General features: G+C 42.8%; 2 protein-coding genes across 7 annotated transcripts in view; one reads left to right on the forward strand and one right to left on the reverse strand.

The window, feature by feature from the left end:
- dynlt4 (dynein light chain Tctex-type 4) overlaps positions 1–22138 on the reverse strand; it is a 263595-nt gene that overhangs the window by 132475 nt on the left and 108982 nt on the right. The window lies entirely within an intron of this gene.
- The window catches only part of LOC145347677 (BTB/POZ domain-containing protein 19-like), a 176552-nt gene that overhangs the window by 118376 nt on the left and 36038 nt on the right, over positions 1–22138 (forward strand). For 5 of the 6 annotated variants that reach the window (XM_080195370.1, XM_080195368.1, XM_080195367.1 and 2 more), the window contains exon 5: positions 21860–21928. The exons of the other annotated variant lie outside the window; for it this stretch is intronic. In XM_080195370.1, the coding sequence (XP_080051496.1) occupies positions 21860–21928 (69 nt within the window). The remainder of the gene's footprint in view (positions 1–21859; positions 21929–22138) is intronic. 6 annotated transcript variants of the gene reach the window in all.

Raw genomic sequence — 22138 nt, forward strand, 5'->3', positions numbered from 1 at the left:
CTGGTACTGCTGCAATAAAAATCCCTACTTTTATAATCTATTTCCCTTGCAATGAATGTCAACATTCCATCTGCCTTCCTAATCATTTGCTGTACCTGAATACAAACTTAGTGATTCATGTTCCCCTAGCACTTTGTTGGGCAGGATTTTCCGGTCGTGTTCAAAATGCACCCCCCCCCCCCCCCCACACAATGCGCCCCCCCCACCACCTCCCGAGGTCAACGGACCTTTGCATGGTCCCACCCCTCCCCCCACCTGCTACTATTCCCATGACTGGCGGGATGGGAAAATTACCCTACCCCATTGACTCTGCCTGATTTTATTATGATCTTACAAGATCAGGCTGTCCAAGCATCCATAAAATAAAAGGGCTATGTAAAAATTGTAGTGCTCCTGTTCAAAGTTATCAATTTGACATTTTGCCATCACTTTGCAAATTCCTACCCCCCTCGGTAATAGTGAAGTATGTTGGAGCGTCATTGGCTGCCACATTACAGAATATTAATGTGATAATACTGACCTACATCAGCATGACAACCTAATTCTGAACCATTTCTATATATATTTCATTTATAAAAAGTAATCTTTCAAAAATAGTTTCCACTGAAACAGAAGGGTACAATCCAAAGAATCATCTTGAAAATCTCAGAATTATTGTTGTAAGATTCTGACTTTTAGAATTTTGTCTAAAGAGGAGACTTGAGTAATGTAAGTATTGAGAAAGTCCCAGGGTGCAGTTTTTGTTCTGGAACGTAGGTGTCGATGCTTTTAATTGCTTGTGATCTTGGGAATTCCAGGCAGCTTAAGAGGAGGCAGCTGGTTACTCTGACAAACTTGGCTGGAGAATTACAAGTGGTTTTATTTCCATAAACAGTCCAAATATGAATTTGCTTAAAAGTACGTTTTTCTTAAAGACATGGCTCTACATCATTACTAGAATTTTAATAAGGTGCAAGGCTGGGTGTGTGCAGTATTTATGTTACGTACATTTAAACTGTGAAAAGCATGCATTTTAATAAAAGTTGATTTTGTTCTTTGAAACTTAGATTTGGACAATATACTTATATAGGGTGTTCGTCACTGGCAGTATCAGTGCCAGTGAAAAAGAGCATTTTCAGTTAATGAATTAAGAATAGAAACAAGAAAAATACTCATGTGTTTAATTATTTTCCTTTACCCTAATGCGCAAAATGCGGTAAGGAAACTTGGTCACACTAGTGTATTTTTGTCACCCGCCCATTGTTTTGTATCTGCCACAGAACTGGGTCTGCAAGAGTGCTGCCGTTTGGCAGGTCAGTTTTGGTTTAATGTTGGGGAATATTTGTTGGTTTAAGGGTGAGGTTTATTTGGAGCACAGTGAATCGAAGCATGTGACGCATATGTGGTTACCAACAGTTGGTGGCAACATTGGCAGTGTGGGACTAAAGTTAGTGGTGAACCAAAGCGTCTCAAGGTAAAGGGAGCCCAACAACAAAGCTACCCTGGCTTGAAGGATTATTTCTTTGATGGAATGAATGATGAGAGAGATGGGAATGGCAAGATCAGGATGGGGGGTGGGATAGATTGGAGGGAACGAAATGGGAAGGGTAGTTAAGATTATGGGATTGGTTAACTGTGGCAAAATAGTGGGGACAATTATAGAAACATAGAAACACTACAGTGTAGAAGGAGGCTATTTGGCCCATCGAGTCTCGATCGACCAAAATCTCAACCAGACCCCAACCCCATCCATTTACTCTGCTAACCCCCTGACACTAAGGGGCAATTTAACATGGCCAATCAACCTAACCCGCATGTCTTTGGAGTGTGGGAGGAACCAGAGCACCTGGAGGAAATCCACACAGACACAGAACATGCAAACCCCACATCAGACAGTGGCTGGAGGCTGGAATTGAACCCGGATCCCCGATGCTGTGAGGCAACAGTGCTAACCAATTATTCAATGCGCCTTATAATTTGAAAACCACTCTGCTAAAAATAAGGATTGACTATATTTGAATGAAAAGAATTTTTGAAAGACTGTACAGATTTGAACAAATAGGAGTTTTGTCAGGTGCTTCAAGACAATATATCAGTGTTAATTCTACATTTGGAGGGTCTATAGAATTTTTGAATCTAATGGGCAGGCCATTGCACAAACTTAGACTCAAGGAAGTGCTTATTTTGTTGTTACGAAACTCAAATCCTAAAGAAGGACTTTATCAGGGAAAAAGACTGATACTGAAACTATAACAGGGAGATTTCAAGGAAATAAGAATATTTATTCCTCAAATAATACTGCCTTTTCAACTCAGTTTTCAATTTGACTTTCATATTTGTTTACTAACAAATGGCAAAGTGCCACAGAAACAGGCCAGTTTTCTCTCCAGCTTTGATGACACACTTGTCACAATTAAACAGGTGGGTGTGTTTTACATCGAAAAGGAGCAGGGCCTAAACACACCGGCAAAGTCTAGAGAGTACCCCAATCAGAGGAGAAAAAAAAATGAACTTCCCCACTCTCCCCACATCAATGAGAGGTCTCAGGGATTCCCCACTCCCCCACGATCAGAACCAACATGCTCCTCACCTCATGATCAGAGCCAGCACTATCCTCCCCGCTGCGTATCCCCCCCACTGAACAGTCAATGCCGGCAGCCCCTCAAACCCCACCTCACGCTTCCCCCTGAACATCACAGGCCCTTTCCCCCCACCCAAACAGCCATTGCTGGCATCCCCAGTTTCCATTTCCTCTCCCCCCCCACTGCCACCACAAATAAATGATTGTCCATTCCCTCCCCCTCCCCCATCTCCGCCCATGGCTCCCCCTAGGGTCCACCCCTGGCACTGCCTGGCCATTGTCCTTTTCACACCCAGTGGCGATGTTCACCTTTATACCCTGGGGGATCCCCAGGACAGATTCTTTCTGGGTAGACCTGTTGTAAACACATCGGTGTGGTTTGAAACATGGCGGGGAGGGGGGTGACTATATGGCAAGGGGGTTGGTTAATAATATTCAAATATATTTAAATGTATAAAAACACAAGTGTGAACCTGATTACATCACTGGTGAGAGATGGCGAAAATCAGATATTGCGATCTCACCAGCGAGATTCAAGACTTCTGGATTTTGCCGAATCTTGAACTGCTATTACCGTGGAGGGAGAGCACGGGCTCAAGTTCATCCCTTAAGACTCTCAACAAGTTATGATGCCAGTCTCTTGCCAAAATTGGTATTTTTTTCTTTGGCCTGTTTTTACACACAAACAGGTTTCTGTAGCTTTTTCCAGGGTGAGAAATTTTGCGTCTATTAAGTCTTTGGCAGATAAATAATGAGAAATCCTGTATTTACACTTGGAATACTGTGTACAGTCCTGGTCACTGTATTATAGAAAGGATATTGTTAAATCAGAAAGAGTGCAGAAAAGATTTACTAGGATGCTACTGGGACTTAATGGTATGTGTTATAAGGAGAGGTTGGATAGACTGGGAATTTTTTTCCCTGGAGCGTAGAAGCTTAGGGGTAATCCTAAATAGGTCTATAAAATAATGAGAGGCATTTAGATAAGGTAGATAGTCAACATCTTTTCTCAAAGGAAGGGGAGTCTAAAACTAGAGTGCATGGGTTTAAGGTGAGAGGGGAGAAATACAAAAGGGTCCAGAGGGGCAATTTTTTCCACACAGCGGGTGGTGAATGTCTGGAACAAGCTGCCTGAGGTAGTAGTATAGGTGGGTGCAGTTTTGTCTTTTAAAAAGCATTTAGACAATTACATGGGTAAAATGGGTATAGAGAGATATGGGCCAAATGTAGGCAATTGGGACTAACTTAGTGCTATTAAAAAAAGGCAGTATGAACAAGTTGGGATGAAGGGCCTGTTTCCATGCTGTAAACCTCTTTGACTATGACGCTATAAAGACATTTTGTTGCAATAGAAATAGTAATTTGATCACAAGTGTTTTGTGGGTCTCTGCCAGTGAAGACTAATTTGAAAAGGTCATAAATATTACTGACGAGTAATAATCACATGTTTGTGTGGCCATCCATGACAATGAAATTCACTGTGTCCTTCAAATGTGTCATTTCTCAAGTGCAAATCGGAATCTATATACCCATGCAGGGAACCCAGGGCTCCACAATAGACCATCAGAAATTCAGTGCTGTCTGCTCTCAGTCGACATTCTCCAGTCACCACAGGTGACTGTCCTGTTGATCCTAGATATACATGTTTGACGTGCAGAATGAGATGGGATAAATTTCATTATCCACACATGACTGGCTGTTCCAATCCCCCAGCCAGAATACCCACGGGTTGCTTCATTTCTCCTCAGCTGTGTCCTGCATTAACTCATCAGATTCAAGTCAGCTCAGATCCAGGACTTGGCTACAAGTCCTGATCTTTCTTCAGTTTTTCCAAAGTTTTCATCACATCACTCTCTTTTTGGGAACAGGAAAAGGAGAAAATAGAAGCAACACTGCAGGTTTTATAAAGATTGATGATCAGGAAAACTTTATGGTATAGGGATTTATCAAATCCGAATATTAGGTTCACTTATAGGCGGAAATGTTGCAGTCCATTCCCAGTTCATAGAATCCCCACAGTGCAGGAGGAGGCCATTCAGCCTGTCGAGTCTCTGACAGAGCATTTTACTCAGGCCTTATCCCCATAGCCCTACATATTTAGCTTGCTGATCCTTCTGACACTGAGGGGCAATTTAGCATGGCCAATTCCCCTAACTTACACATCTTTGAACAGTAAGGGGGCAATTTAGCATGGCCAACCCACCTAACCTGCACATCTTTGGACATGAAGGGCCCAATTTTACCATCAAGTTGCACCCATTTTCAGGTGTGAAAACTTGGTAATCTGGGGAGAAGAACTTGGCAAAAGAAGAAGCTAGAATTGTTCTCCTTATATAGGATACAGTTAAGGGGAGATTTATTATGAGCTTATAATACTTGTGAGTAGTTTTGATAGAGTAAAGAAGGAAAAACAGTTCCCCCTGGTGACATTTGACAATTTAATCTGTGGGGCTATGAATCTGCGACCGCCTCCACAGCCGTTCCCCTTTTACCAATGGCGGCAATCAGGACCATGCCCGGAATGGGTGCGACAGCAGTTTAAATGCATTTGACTGCATTTAAATTGAATTAATGGGCTGGATGCCCAATTTTATCAGCAGTTCCCCATTCACCACCGCATTCGCCCGTCTAGATTTGGCACAAATCCTACATGGTCCGCAAAGGTTCGGGCGCTCCACCTTCTGAGGAGGTAAATTCAGAGCTTCCAGCAGCTCTCTGACTCAGATCAGTGTGGGAGGGGGTGGGGGAGACGACAGGTCACCTGGCTGTCTAGTGAGTGGAGGGGGCAGTGATGTGGCAGGGGAGCGTTCCACTATTTTTTTTACTGTGCGTGCGCAGTTGAAGGCTCTGATTGGAGCTGCAGTTTTTTGGGTGCGATAAGCCCTGCCCACCGGCTTCTACAGTGTGATTCGAATTTTTTTTCAGGCAGAGTGCAAAAGGGGCGCCAGAGAACGGGTCTAAAACTCGGATCTGAAACACTCCCAGATTCAAGTCCGCCCGACACTTAGAATTAAAATGGTAAAATACAGCCCTAAGATGCAAAAGTTAGGGAGATGCAGGATCCATACGTGAAATAAAAGCAAAATACTGTGGACGCTGGAATCTGAAACAAAAACAGAAAATGCTGGAAAATCTCAGCACACCTGACAGCATCTGTGGAGAGAGAATAGAATCAACGTTTTGAGTCTGGATGACCCTTCATCAGGTTCTAGTTCTATGCAAGAAATGTCTGCTTCTAGCAGTATACTCCCGGTTTTGCTTAAAAAAAATGAAATTATCTGATAGTTTACAAACCACACCTGTAAGAAATGGAGCTCGATAGCCTTCTGACTGCCAAAAGAGCCATGACAATGTTTAAAACTATGGAAAAAGCACCCAATTAAATAAACAAAACACATAAGTTATCAGTTGCCAAGTCCCTGCCCCTAAATAATCTCTTCAATCTATTTTTCGTTAGGTCAGAGGCATCCATTCATTCCTTATCAGTTTTTCAACTCACATAGTTAATTCCATTACTCTCAACCATCCTATCCTTTGACATACAGTTCCCACCCAAATTCCTTCTGCCCTGCAGTATCTTGACACTTTGTTGTCACTGCACCACACCTATATTAAACATTGTGATAGAATCATAAAATCTTGCAGCATAGTAAGTAGCCATTTGAGTCAATTGTGCCTGAGTCAGCTCTTTGCGAGACCTTCCCTATTCTCTCCTCATAGCTCTGCAAATTTAAGTAATTTCAAGTAGCTATCAAGTAGCTATATTTATCGATATGCCACCAGTATGGGTGGCACAGTGGTTAGCACTACTGCCTCACAGCACCAGGGACCTGGCTTGGGTCACTGTCTGTGTGGAGTCTGCTCTAGGTGCTCTGGTTTCCTCCCACAGTCAGAAAGACATGCTGGTTAGATGCATTGGCCATGCTAAATTTTCCCTCAGTGTACCCGAACAGCTGCCTGAGTGTGGTGACTAAGGGATTTTCACAGTAACTTCATTGCAGTGTTAATTGAAGCCTACTTGTGACACTAATAAATTAACTTTATAAACTTTTAATTCTATTTTGCAAGTTGCTATTGAATCAGCTTCCATCCTTTCGGGTAGTTCATTCCAGATCAAAATAGTTCACCGCTCATCTCTTCATAGCCCCACAGATTAAATTGTCAAATGTCACCAGGAGGAACTGTTTTTCCTTCTTTACTCTATCAAAACTACTCACAAGTATTATAAGCTCGTAATAAATCTCCCCTTAACTGTATCCTATATAAGGAGAACAATTCTAGCTTCTTCTTTTGCCGAGGTCTTCTCCCCAGAGTAGGGCAGTCCAAAACTAAAGGCCAGAGGTTTAAGGTAAGCTGGGAAAGATTTAAAAGGGATCCAGAGGGCAACTTTTTCACACAGAGGGTGGTGCGTATATGGAATGAGCTCGCAGAGGAGGTAGTAGAGGCAGGTACAATTAAAACATTTAAGAGACATTTGGACAGGTACATGGGTAGGAAAGGTTTAGAGGGATAGGGGCCAAATGCAAGCAAAAAGGATTCATTCAGGTTAGGAAACGTGGTCGGCATGAACGATTTGGGCTGAAGGGCCTGTTTCCCTGCTGTATATCTCTATGACTCTGTTTCTTATACTAAGTATACTGCCATTTCTATTTCACACACTAATCAATCCTGTGCTTTTAGAGGTTGGTGCTAATTATATCACCTCATAGGAGCTTTCTGCTATGAACTTGTAGACTAATAGAAACTAAATTGAAAATCTCACAAATCCATTTCATATTGGACTCTTTATACTCAGAGCATAATGATTTACTCCCTAAATAACAGCCACCTTAAACTGTCCAATCAAAACAGTCTGGGTAGACTAAAATGGACTTTTAGATTGTCATAGTAGAAATTAGCTGATAAAACGATAAAAATTATTGTACTATCATTCTTTGATGACAAACTGTGACAGGGAAGGAGATAAGGTAGGTAGCATTCAGACATAACCTCACCGAGATGTATAGATCACTGACTAACTTTTACTCAGCATTCTGATGTCAAACATTCCTCGAACTTGCTTGGTAAGTTGCTCTGGGATTTGTACGTGGTTCAGGATTTTTTTATTTGGCTTGCACAGTATGTGTCACAGCAATAGGTGGTAGCTGGAGCTGAATGTAACAAAAGATGCTTGTCTCATAGAAACTAATCTTAGTAGTATCTAAGAATACAAAATACCTGATTAACATATGGCAAGATTTTAATGAGCAGGTACGAGAACTCCCCATGGCTTAATGCTTGTTTCAGCAACTGATTTTTAATGGTTTCAACTGCAGCGTACAGGGGACTGAGTTCCTGACAGTAACATTGAGAAAGATTGCTGAAGGCAGCAGAAGTGGTTTATGAAGCTTTTGGAATGATATAAAATATTGAGATGTAGTCACAGTGTCCGAGAGTAGAAATACATTACCTCCCACACCGATCTCAACTGATTCAAGAACATCTTCTTCTCTGTTGCGATCAGACTTTTGAATGGATCATTAAGTTGATTTTTCTTTACACCGAAGGTATGACTGTAACGTTACATTCTGCACCCTCTCCTTTCCTTTTCTATGAATGGTATGCTTTATCTGTATAGTGTGCAAGACACAATACTTTTCACTGTATGTATGTATATGACAATAATAAATCAAATCAAAAAAAAATCAAACCCATTGAAGAGGGGAAACCGAGGGCAGGGGAGGGATTTGTTGAGGAGAAGCCAGAGGTGGGAGGAACCTAGATTCTATCAGTAACTAATAGTAACTCAATAAAGGAAAACTCTCACAGAATGATCAAAAATACAGCAAATAAAGCTTTTTGATGCCTTGCTGATACAGACATTTGCTCTTCTAATCCCATTCCCCCTCTCCAATCCTTTTATATTCCTTTCCTTCATTTATCCCATTCCCTTTCAAATGATGATCTAATCTCTGCCTTGATAGGGGCAGCACAGTGGCACAGTGGTTAGCCTTGCTGCCTCACAGCAGGGTTTGATTCCCAGCTTGGGTCACTGTGCAGAGTCTGCACATTCTCCCTGCATCTGTGTGGTTTCCTTCAGGTGTTCTGGTTTCCTCCCACAGTCTGGTTAGATGCATTGGCTATGCTAAATCCTCCCTCAGTGTACCCGATCAGTTGCTGGAGTGTGCGACTAGGAGATTTTCACAGTAACTTCATTGTAATGTTTATGTAAGCCTACTTGTGACTAATAAATAAACTTTAGATAAGCACTTGTGATGAAGCATCACTTAATAGCTCTCAATTTAAAAATCTTCAATCCCATTGGCTCTTCCAGGGAGAATCCTTCTACTCCATTCTCTTGTTCCTCATTCACCAACCAGTGAAAATATTCTTTGACTACTGACTCACAGCAAAGTCCCACAATCTTGCTGCCTCTTGTTCTGCTGGAAATTTAACGTCAGTGGTAGGCAAGTTGATGGAGAGGATTCTTAGGGATAGGATGTACGAGCACTTAGAGCGTTGCGATCTGATTAAGGATACACAGCATGGCTTTGTAAAGGGGAAGTCTTGCCTTACGAATCTGGTAGAATTGTTTGAGGAGGTGACAAAAACAGTCGACGAAGGACGAGCCACTGATGTCGTCTATATGGATTTCAGTAAGGCGTTTGACAAAGTCCCTCATGGTAGGTTGGTACAGAAGATTATGGGATATGTGGTCAGGTATCTAATGGGTAGAGAACTGGCTTGCAAAGAGGAGTCAGAGAGTCGTAGTGGAGGGGTCTTTTTCTAGCTGGAGGTCTGTCACTAGTGGTGTACCGCAGGGCTCAGTACTGGGACCTCTTCTCTTTGTAGTGTATATAAATGATTTGGAAGAGGGAGTAGGTGGTGTGATCAGCAAATTTGCTGATGACACCAAGATGGCTGGATTGGCGGGCAGTGAGGAGCAGTGTCTGGCAATACAGCGAGATATTGATAGGCTGGTTGATTGGGCAGATACATGGCAAATGGAGTTTAATCTGGATAAATGTGAGGTGATGCATTTTGGCAGGAATAATGTAGGGGGGAGTTATATGATAAAGGTTAAGCCCATAACGAGTATAGAATCACAGTGAAACCTGGGGGTGCAAGTGCACAAGTCTTTGAAGGTGGCAGTGCACGTGGAGAGTGTGGTGAAGAAAGCCTATGGTATGTTAGCCTTTATAGGAAGGGGGATAGAATATAAGAGCTGGAGTCTAATGTTGCAGTTGTACAGAACGTTGGTTAGGCTGCAGTTAGAGTACTGCGTCCAGTTCTGGTCACCTTACTACCGGAAGGACGTAGAGACTCTGGAGAGAGTGCAGAGGAGGTTTACCAGGATGTTGCCTGGTATGGAAGGACTGAGAAGAGATTGAAGAAATTGGGGCTCTTTTCCCTTGAAAGATGCCGACTGAGGGGGGGATCTAATAGAGGTATATAAGATTATGAAGGGTTTAGATAGAGTAAACAGAGGTAAGCTATTTCCTATAATAGAGACACGTAGGACAAGGGGCCATGGACTTAAGGTGAGGAGGGAGAAGTACAACACAGATATTAGAGGGAGGTTTTTCACACAGAGGGTAGTGGAATGCTCTGCCAAGTAAGGTGGTGGAGGCAAACACGCTAGTGTCATTTAAGAGTAACTTAGACAGGCACATGAGTGGGTTGGAGATGGGTGGATATAGGAGATTGTTTTAAATAAGGGTCATTAGCACTGGGATGTCCCTGGTAAGGTAAATGGATATGGTACAATAATAATGTTTTTTTTCCCTTTTCATTTACAGGTTTTAAGTCAGTCCGCCTTGTGTCCGATGAGGGGCATACGTGCGATGGGTCGTACTTGGGCTGCTCTTGGTTGTTCGAGATTGGCCTAGTGCTTCATGTCGTTAGTGTGTGCCTAAACTGGACAGATACTGGGCAAGACGACAGCTCAGTGACTGTCACTGATTGCTGTGCAGACACATGGATTTGGGCCGGTGTCTGTGGGAGTTTGCGCATTCTCCCCGTGCTTGTGTGGGTTTTCTCCGGGTGCTCCGGTTTCCTCCCACACCCCAAAGATGTGCTGTTAGGCTGATTGGCAGTAATAAATTGTCCCTAAATCAGTTTCCCTCAATCTGGATGGCCATAAAACATTAGACAAAGGTCGTGGGTGGAGAGGGGGACTGGTGGTGTTGAGATGGTGGCGCGGGCTCGTTGGGCCGAAGGGCCTGTTTCCCGGGCTGTTTTTGTTCTTTGTTCTTAAATGCTGAGCCCCACACCCAACCCATTGCTAGTTTCCCTTTCTTTCTCTGCTCAATCTCCCAATTTTCATTCCCCAGCTGCCTCTTTTTCCTCAACTTCCCAATGGTGACCTCCATTTCGATCAGACTTCTAGCATCTAAGTAACCACAATATTTCCATATCCATCAGGATGCAGTATTTCTGTATCCACGGGAATCGGGCCCTGGTGGGATTGTGGTTAGTGCAGACTCAATAGGCCGAATGGCTTGTCGGGATTCTATAATTCTATCTGGTTCACTAATGTCCTTTTGGAAAGGAAATCTACCAACCTTACCCAGTCTGGCCTACATGTGACTCCAGACCCACAACAATGTAGTTGACTCTTAAATGCCCTCAGAATGGGCAATAAATGCTGGCGCAGCCTGCAACGCCCACATCCCATGAATGAATTAGAAGTTTTAAAAAATTAACAGGTGGGGTATGGAGACAAATGGTTCAGTAACACCATTTGCTTAGCTGAATGTATCTCCTCAATTAGAAAATGGGTGCATTGCAGTGGGGGCAGGGTAGTATGGGGAGAGATTACTAAGTAACATTGAGCATGGGGAGATAACTATTTTGTTAGGGGGGTGAACTATGGTGAATACATTACTGAGACTGCATTTACACAGAATTGTACTACTGAGAAAAGCAACAACTAGTTAAATGCATTGTACAGATTTTGCCTCTGCGTTCGCACGCTCCTATCAACAGACAGAATGGAGATGTGTTGCATGGGAATGACTTAACATGTTCTACGCCTTTTGTTTCAACAACACCCTGTAAGCACAAAAACAAACACCAGGTTCTCGGCTAGCACTCTAGGCAAGCTGTAACCTGTCTGTGGGGACTGTCCCTTTTGTGGAGTCTACTGTAAACAGATTGTGAATTACTGGTTTATGAACCATTTTAACATAGAAACATACATTTTTGAATAGATGAATAATCCTCAGTATTAGAGAGGAAGATATTTGCATGTTAACCACTGTCTCACTTTCCCTTTGTCATCAGGTTTTATATTGTAGCAGATGTTTTGGGTAGAAATGCCTCCTGATGTGTAGGCGTAAGGTTCCACTGCTGTGATAAAATGGTGAGGATGACTGAGCAATGGGCAGCACTTTCCAATTTATATTTTGTAATGTTTAATCTCAATCATTTGCCAGTCTAAGTCATCTCTCACCCACTCTGGCTTCTCTTCTTCTTTCTTCTAGTGATAACCAAGCTAGGCAGTATTTGCTCAGAGATGATGTGTGCTGTGAATGTCAATCGTCAGTCTTGCTTACCATCCAATAAGTCATAGAATCATAGAAGTCATAGAAACCGTACAGTACAGAAAGAGGCCATTCGGCCCATCGAGACTGCACAAATCACAATCCCACCCAGGCCCTACACCTATATCCCTACATATTTACCGACTAATCCCTCTAACCTACACATCTCAGGGCACTAAGGGCAATTTTTAGCACAGCCAACCAACCTAACCTGCACATCTTTGGACTGTGGGAGGAAACCGCAGCACTCGGAGGAAACCCATGCAGACACGAGGAGAATGTGCAAACTCCACACAGACGGTGATCCAAGCCGGAAATCGAACCCAGGTCCCTGGAGCTGTGAAGCAGCAGTGCTAACTACTGTAGTCTGTGCCGCCCAGGTGCATTTAGATGCTAACTGACTTTAGATATGGTGGGCAGGATAGGGAGAGGAGCTAGGGAAGGGGGTGGGATGGTGGGCTTAAGGAAGGGAGTGGGTGAGAAAGAAGTGGAAGTTCAACTGTGGGGGTTCCACTCTATTATTGGCAAATAGCAGCCCCCAAAGTGAGCCCCTCCTTTGCCTTCTTTCAAACAGCTAAGTGAAAAAAATCAGATTGCCCGTGCCAGATGTATTATGATGTGGGCAGCGTATTATCAGGATCAATTGTCTTGATAAGAAGCCGAATTGACCTTTGTTTATTTATTTAAATATGGCAGGAGGGCTGTTGATTTTTTAAATGTTTTTTATTAGTGTCACAAGTAAGCTTCCATTAACACTGTAATGAAGTTACTTGAAAATCCCCTAGTCAGCACACTCCGTCACCTGCTTGCATTCACTGAGGGAGAATATAATGGCCAGTGCACCTAACCGGCATGTATTTCAGACTGTGGGAGGAAACTGGAGCACCTGGAGGAAACCCACGCAGACACGAGGAGAACGTGCAGATTCTGCACTGACGGTTCTAATCAAAAAAGCCAATTCAAATTATGTCCAATCATGGTCCCCACATGAGGGGCAAACAAGATCCAAGCTGAGAAGGCATTGCATCCCATCTTGGACTCAATCAAACAAGATCCACGCAACAGGATGAGGTATTGCACCCCCTCCTAGGCTTAATCTAACACTTCACCTTTGCCAAAAGGCCAAGATGGCTTTGAAAAATTGTATTAGATAAAGCCTCAACGTAAAGTCATTAACTATACTTATTCCTTGCTCTACCTTAGCTTGAGCAAGGTGGTACAGGTGGTTAGCGCTGCTGCCTCACAGTGCTAGGGATTCCGGTTTTATTCCTGGTCTGAGGCACTGTCTGTGCGAAGTCTGCGCGTTCTCCCCTTGTCTGCATTGGTTTCCTCCGCGTGCTCTGGTTTCCTCCCACAGTTTAAAAGACATGCTGGTTAGGTATGTGGGCCATTTTAAATTTTCCCTCGGTGCACCCAAACAGGCGCCAGAGTGTGGCAAGTAGGGGATTTTTAAAGGAACTCCATTGCAGTGTTAATGTAAGCCTACATGTGAAACTAATAAATAAACTTAAACTTATACCACGATTGCAGGTGTCAGCACACTCCAAGTGCAATGGGCTAGCCTCGTCCCCTGTCCGATCACCGTTTCACCCCGAGTCTCATTCGGGACAACTTTTCTGAAAACCCTTCCCGGTGTCAGGCTCAGATGATGAGTTCCATCCGGGTAGGTCATTGCCTGTTACCAAGGGAACTCGTATTCAACGAGCCCCACTGTGATTCCCATGGAACTCATGGGGATTATCACAAAATGGAAACTTTTTTGTATAAATTGTATGATTAGAGATCATTTTCAGTGTGATAATGTGATTATGCCAAAAGCCACTAGTCATACCAAACGGTCTTACAAACCTAAGTGTAGATCAACATACTTTCTCATCAAATGAAATAAATATTCAGACAAAAATACTGGTACCATAAACTAAAGGGGCACTGCCTGCATTATAAAGTGTTTAACAACCCTTTGCATGCCTTTTCAATAAAAACAATGCAGTGATATAAATTATTGTGTTATTTGATATATAATGACACGAAAATAATGCTTGACTTTAGCTGTTTTAGCTGAAGCTTCTGTCAGTAAAGTAAAAATTATAGATTTGCTGGGAAATGGTAATGCCCCATACTTCTAGCTCCTGTCTGGGGCATGTTAATACATTTTATGAAGATATGTCCCAGGATCTCACGTGTGAAGTAATGTACCATAACACATTTACTATTGACAATTATTCATATTCAATGGTAGAAACCTGCAGTACATTAATTTTGGGAAGGGTCATTAAAGAGGGTGGCATATTTCATAATGCTCTCAGGAGATGTACTGTTAAAAAGATTGAGCACCCAGTTACAAATGTAAACTGTTCTCAAACCTTTGACTCGCATACCCACTGTTGATTGTATTGTCCACTTGTCTCCTCATTAGAAACGGTGCTGTCACTGCTATGAACGTAAAAAATTATAATGGCATGCAGTGAGGCAGCACTTGTCTCATTCTGCAAACTTACCATGGAAACCGGGGCTGTAGCCAACTAAAATAAAATCATTCTAAGTATGGAGCATCTGCTGATATGGCGCCGCGAAGCTCTGACAGCTACGAGACACTTCTGTTCTTCACAAAAAATATGAATTAGCTCCTCAGTACATTTTTTTGAAAAATGTTTTGAAAAAAAAAGACCCCTTTTGTCTGATATGCTATTAACTGAGCCAAAAACACAGACATCCAGGCTTCCCTCAAGGCTGCTATGTAACTAGTCACCAGGAGCTTATTATCTTACTCATTCCAGGGATTATGGCTATTGTATTGTACAACCTGCATCTATGGCACGTCGCCAGTTGCCTTTGGGAATGTGGTTATAATCTGCCTTCTTGAACTGCTGTAGCTTATCTGGCTAGTGTGCTCCCAGAATGCTATTAGGTCGACAGTTCTAGCGATTTGACTCAGTGACGAACAAACATGAGCTGAAACTTGGATTTAAGGTTTTCTTGGCTATGGAGAATTGGAATCTAGAAATATATGTTCTGTCAGGTGCAAGTTGCAAGAACAAAGGTCACAGTGAAAGGGACATCTAATTAGAGGGTATTCATCCTTTGGAACAGATTACTTGTAGGGGTGACGGAACTGGAAGACATGACAAGTCTTAAAGGATGTTCGGAAAGATCCCTGTTAGCAAATGTAGGAGAGTTAATTCTAGAAGTTACTAGGAAGTTTCAAAAGATAAGCTAAATGGACTAATGGCATTTATTTGCTCAAAGCAGTCTTGTATTACTATTGCTCTGCCCCACGTTAAAGAAATGTGCCCTAACCCATTGATTGACGTTTGACATTTTACTAAAGAACATACACTTTTAAAAAGATACTCAATTTCCAAGTGTTCATTTTCAGTTACATATCATATTAACACACATATCTAATGCCTCAAATTTTATTGTTCATCAGAGGAAAGGACTTTAAAGAATGACCTATACGCTTTTTACCATCATCAGATGCCTCAAAAGGCTTTATAATCAGCAAAGTACTGTGGAAGTGTAGCCACTGATGTAATTTAGGAAACAACACAGCCAATTTATATGTAGAAAGCTGATAATGACCAGATAATCTATTTACATTCCGTAAAGGCTGCTTGACCAATCTACTGTGTTTCTCTGCTTAAAAACAGCCCAGCCTATAAGTGAGTTGATACAGCCATGATGTTTGCTTTGGTCTTGCAACTTACCAACCAATCTTACGACCGAGAGGTTTGCTCATTAAGGAAGGTGTAGATCAGAGAACATAAGAACATAAGAAATAGGAGCAGGAGTAGGCCATCTAGCCCTTCGAGCCTGCCCCGCCATTCAATAAGATCATGGCTGATCTGTCGTGGCTCAGTTCCACATTCCCGCCCTCTCCCCATAACCCTTAATCCCCTCTCTTATCAAAAACCCATCAACCCACGTCTTAAAAATATTTAGCGAGGTAGCCTCCACCACTTCAACAGGCAGAGAATTCCAGAGATTCACCACCCTTTGAGTGAAGAAGTTCCTCCTCAACTCCGTTCTAAACCGCCCCCCCTTTATCTTGAGGCTGTGCCCCCTAGTCCTACTATCCTTTCTGAGCGGGAAGAGTCTCTCCACCTCTATCCTATCCATCCCATTCATCATCTTATACGTCTCAATGAGATCTCCCCTCATTCTTCTAAACTCTAACGAGTACAAGCCTAGTTTATTCAGCCTCTCCTCATAGCTCAACCCCCTCAACTCCGGTATCAGCCTAGTAAACCTCCTCTGCACTCCCTCCAAGGCCAAAATATCCTTGCGTAAGTACGGCGCCCAAAACTGCACACAGTACTCCAGCTGCGGCCTCACCAATGCCCTATACAGCCGCAGCAAGACCTCCCTACTTTTATATTCAATCCCCCTTGCTATGAAGGCCAGCATCCCATTCGCCTTCCTGACTACCTGCTGCACCTGCAAGCTGGGGTTTTGCGACTCATGCACAAGGACTCCAAGGTCCCTCTGCACTGTCGCTTGCTGCAGTTTTTCTCCACGTAAGTAATAATCCTTCCTACCATTATTCCTACCAAAGTGGACCACCTCGCACTTGCCAACATTAAATTCCATTTGCCAGTTCCTGGCCCATTCGCCCAGCCTATCTAGATCCTTCTGTAGACTCTCCACACCCTCCGCACAATTTGCCGTTCCACCAATCTTGGTGTCATCAGCAAATTTCGACACCCTACACTCAGTTCCCTCCTCCAGATCATCTATATAAATGGTAAATAGCTGAGGCCCCAGCACCGACCCCTGGGGCACTCCACTAGTCACCATCCGCCAATCCGAATAGCACCCATTGACCCCCACTCTCTGCCTCCTATTTGACAACCAATCCTCTATCCACGCTAACACCCTACCCCCAACTCCATGTCCCCTGACCTTCTGCTATAACCTCTTGTGAGGTACCTTGTCAAATGCCTTCTGAAAATCAAGAAAGACCACATCCACCGGCTCTCCTCTATCCACCACCCTAGACACATCCTCATAGAACTCCAATAAATTTGTCAGACACGACTTCCCTTTAACGAGACCATGCTGCGTCTGCTCTATCAAGCAATTCCTCTCAAGATGCCTCGCTATTTCCTCCTTGATGACGGATTCTAACATTTTACCTACAACAGACGTTAAACTAACCGGCCTATAATTCCCTGCCTTTTGCCTGGCACCCTTCTTAAACAACGGCATAACATTAGCCGCTTTCCAATCTTCCGGCACTTCCCCGGAATCCAGCGACGTCTGGAAAATAACCACCAAGGCATCCACTATCACCTCCGCCATTTCTTTCAGAACCCTCGGATGCATTCCATCCGGTCCTGGCGACTTGTCCACAATCAGCCCCTCCAGTCTGTCGAGCACCGCCTCTCTCGTAACAGTAATGTCATTAAGACCCTCCAGTCCTACCACCTTTCCATCTCTAACACCCGGCAAATTATTCACGTCCTCCTCCGTGAAGACAGAAACAAAAAAGTTATTCAGGACCTCAGCCATATCCCCATCCCCTACCACTAAGTCCCCCTTCTCATCCTCTAAGGGACCAACGTTCACCCTAGCCAGCCTCTTTCTTTTTATATATTTATAAAAACTCTTGCTATCCTTTTTTATATTAAGCGCTAGCCCAGCTTCGTAGTTTCTCCTGCCCTTCTTTATCAACTTCTTTGTCAATCTTTGTTGACATTTAAACCTCTCCCAATCCTCTTCTTGACCACTACTCTTAGCTACTCTAAACTCCTCCGCTTTTAATTTAACACTTTCCTTCACCTCCTTCGTTATCCACGGCTTATTACCTCTCCTCCTACTGTCCTTTTTGACCATTGGAATAGCGTGGAGGTGGAAGGTCTGCCGCCTTGAAGGACTTAGTGAACCAGTGGGTTCTCACAGCAAACCACGTATATTTTGTACCTATGCAAGTAACTTTAGTGGGTAAAGGTGACAGTTCTCTGATAACTACATAATCCTCACCTTTCTTGCATGCATATCATGTTAGCTATATGTTATTCATTTCTAAGTATGTCTATATTGTATATCCACTTGTCAATATCTATATTGTTTAATGTTTCTATTTGTGTCTGTCTTTATGTTTATCTATTTCTATACACCTTTTTCCATTCAGGTCTTGAATTTACTATTCATTTTGCTGTATGCATTTTTAATAAGTAAACTTAAGTTTTTTTTATTAGCATCACAAGTAGACTTACATTAATATTACAATGAAGTTACTGTGAAAGTCCCTGAGTTGCCACACTCTGGTACTTGTTCAGGTACACTGAGGAAGAATTTAGCATGGCCAGTGCACTTAACCAGCACGTCTTTCAGACTGTGTGAGGAAATTGAAGCAGCAAGAAGTCTGACAACACCAGGTTTAAGTCCAACCAATGTATTTGATAGTAAACTCGCAAGCTTTCGGGGTTTGCCCCTTCATCAGGCGAATGGACTGTCGTGTGAAACTTGCTGTGTTTACCCCAGTCCAACGCCGGCATCTCCAGATCATGACTACTATGGAAATTGGAGCACCCAGGGGAAACTCACACAGACACAGGGAGAATGTGCAGACTCCGCTCAGTGACCAAAGGCTGTAATTGGACCCAGGTCCCAGGCATGGTGAGGCAGCAGTGCTAACCACTGTCCCTAACTTGGGACTTTAAGACATTGGATTCTTGGTAAATTAGGTACGTAAGACCTCTGAAAGGTAGCACTTGAGGCTGCAGTATTACACCCGTCTTTATCTCTTATTCTTGATTTGCACTTCTGGAAAAGAATTTGACTGAACTAGTTTTTGACCTTCAGGATTGCATATGCGTGGTTTGTAGCACTCCTCCAGGACTTTTCATCTCGGTCAAATGAGGTAGTCATCAAAACCAGAGTGGATCACCCACGCCATCCTAGGTCACCCACAACTGCAGGGGAATTCAACTGACCATTGAGCTATTTAATAGTAATGATCAGATCACACTCTTGGTATTGATCTTGAAAGGTTGAGAAGCAAGACTCTGAGGTTTAAGCACAGTGAGGACAATGAGCAAGTATTTATCGAAGTGAAGCAGGTGCATATATTATTTGATGAAACTTGTTTCCATAAATGTAAATTTAATGTTGCTTAATCTTGCTTACAGGTTTATTTTTTGTGAATGTGTTACTCTTTGAGGAAAAGACTGTATTCTCTTAGGGCTATTTTCCAGGGCATCATGTTACTGACTGGAAACAGGATGCTACTGGGAACAGTGGTAGTTGCACCCAGATTTAACTGGTTGTTAACGGGCCCAGGTTTACTCGCTTCAAGCTGATGCTGAAGTGCAACATTGACATCAGCTCCTGGGGAGGTGACGGCCTAGTAATATTATCGCTAGATTATTATTTCAAAAGCTTGGTTACTGTTCTGGGGACTCAGGTTCGAATCCTGCTACTGCAGATGGTGGAATTTGAATTCAATGAAATAAATCTGGAATTAAGAATCTACTGATGACCATGAAACCATTGTTGATTGTCAGGAAAATCCATTTGGTTCACTAATGTCCTTTAGGGAAGGAAATCCTTACCTGGTCTGTGGCCATGTGACTCCAGGACCACAGCAATGTGACTGACTCTCAACTGCCCTATGAAATGGCTAGCAAGTTACTCAGTTTAAGTCAGCTAGGAATGGGCAATAAATGCTGGTAACCAGTGACGTCTATGTCCCAAGAATGACTAAAAGGAAACCATTGCCTTAGATTGAACTTATGGCGCAAGTGAGTGGGCAAAGGGTCACAGTATTTCAGACCCAACAATGACAAAGTTTACAGGAAAAGTGAGAATGGCAAAAATAATGCTCCATGACCTGAACGGATAATACATGACCAGATGTTCTATATGACCAGACATTCCACAGGATCAGATATCCCACATGACTAGACCCACATGACCTGATATTCCAACAATAAGAAATGCAAAGTGCCACAAAGTTTGTGCATCCTGAGAAGACTCATGGAAGATAAATATCCTCGCTAGCAGGAGATAATCAATATTAATAGTATAGTATGCATTATTCTGTAAGACACTTTAAGCTCTTCTGAAATATGCTCACTATTGTAATATAGGAAAAACTGTGGCAGCCATTTTGCCTTAGGTAAGGTGCCATAAACCAAAAGAGATAAGTAATCAATTATGCACCAGTTGAGGGACAAATGTTACTCAGGACATTCCCTGGCTCTTCCTGCATCTTTTGCGTCTAACTGAGAAGGCATCAAAAAATCTTTAGAGTCATAGAGCTTTACAGCATGGAAACAGGCACTTCAGCCCAACTTGTTCATGCTGCCTTTTTTTTTAAAACCCCCAAACTAATACCAATTGCCCATATTTGGCCCATATCCCTCTATACCCATGCAACTATCTAAATGCTTTTTAAAAGATAAGATCATACCCACTTCTGCTACTACCTCTCGCAGTTTGTTCCAGACACTCACCACCTTCTGTAAGAAAAAATTGCCCCTGTGGACACTTTTGTGTCTGTCCCCTCTCACCTTAAACCTATGCCCTCTAGTTTTAGACTCCCCTACTTTTGGGAAAAGATATTGACTATCTAGCTTGACCCTCATTATTTTGTAGACCTCTATAAGGTCACCCCTCAGCCTCCTGCACTCCAGAGGAAAAAGTCCCAGTCTTTTCAGCCTGTCCTTATAACTCAATCCATCAAGTCCTGGTAGCACCTTAATAAATCTTTTCTGCACTCTTTCTAGTTTAATAATATCCTTTCTTTAATAGGGTGACCAGAATTGCACACAGAATTCCAAGTGTGGCCTTACCAATGTCTTGTACAACTTCAACAAAACGTCCCAGCTCTGTATTCGGTATTCTGACTGATGAAACCAAGCATGCCGAACGCCTTCTTCACCGTTCTGTCCACCTTTGACTCCACTTTCAAGGAGCTATGAACATGTACCCTTAGATCTCTTTGTTCTGTAACTCTCCCCAACGCCCTACCATTAACTGAGTAAGTCTTGTCCTGGTTCAATCTACCAAAATGCATTCCTCGCATTTGCCTAAATTAAACTCCATCTGCCATTCGTCAGCCCACTGGCCCAATTGATCAAGATACTGTTGCAATTGGAGATAACCTTCCTCATTGTCCACCATGTCACCAATCTTGGTGTCATCTGCAAATTTACTAACCATGCCCCCTACATTCTCATCCAAATCATTAATATAAATGACAAATAACAGTGGGTCATAAGAACATAAGGTCCAGCACTGATCCCTGAGGCATACCGCTGGTCACAGGCCTCCAGTTTGAAAAACAACTTTCTACAACAATATCTATTTAGATATCTCACACTGGATCCCGTGAGATTTAACTTTACGCAACAATCTACCATGTGGTACCTTGTCAGAAGTCTTGCTAAAGTCCATGTAGACTGCCCTCATTTGCCTTCTTGGTTACCCCTTCAAAAAACTCAATCAAATTTGTGATTTGTGTTTAACATCTTAGCCATAAGATATTGCCTCCAATGGTTCAATACTCCCTCTTCATTCTGTAGGAATGTCAGTCAAAATTATGTACTGAAGTCCTGGGATGGAGATCGCAATGCATTATTTTCTGACCTGGAGGCAAACTTATCAAAGCGTGACATCTTAAGTTTTGCAGAGATACACAAGTAGACTACAGGACAAAGAAGGGGATACGTGGGGCAGGTTGTGTACTTGAGAGCTGTACCTGTGTGAATGGACAATTAGTTCAAAACACAAAACGCTGTAAAATATTCATGACCTTGTATCTCCCCAGGCTGCAGTGACATACAGACAGACTGGTATGAAAGACAAATGCCTGGCTTTCATCGAGGGCCACACCAAAGTGAGTACTGGAAAAGGTCAAAGTACATACCAATTGGATGGCTTCTTTTTCAGAGGGATTTTGTTTTCTTTTTGAATTAATTATTGATCTTGCTGCTGGATGGAATCAATTGAAAGCAAACTCGGGTCACACCTGAACCCACTCATGCAGATTGAAGTATTGCTAAAGCATGGAGTTCATTGAGCTTGAGAATTTGGTGTATCAATTGGA

The sequence above is a fragment of the Carcharhinus amblyrhynchos genome, chromosome 9, assembly GCF_965287045.1.
Source record: "Carcharhinus amblyrhynchos chromosome 9, sCarAmb.v2.hapA, whole genome shotgun sequence".
NCBI classification, from domain to species: domain Eukaryota; kingdom Metazoa; phylum Chordata; class Chondrichthyes; order Carcharhiniformes; family Carcharhinidae; genus Carcharhinus; species Carcharhinus amblyrhynchos.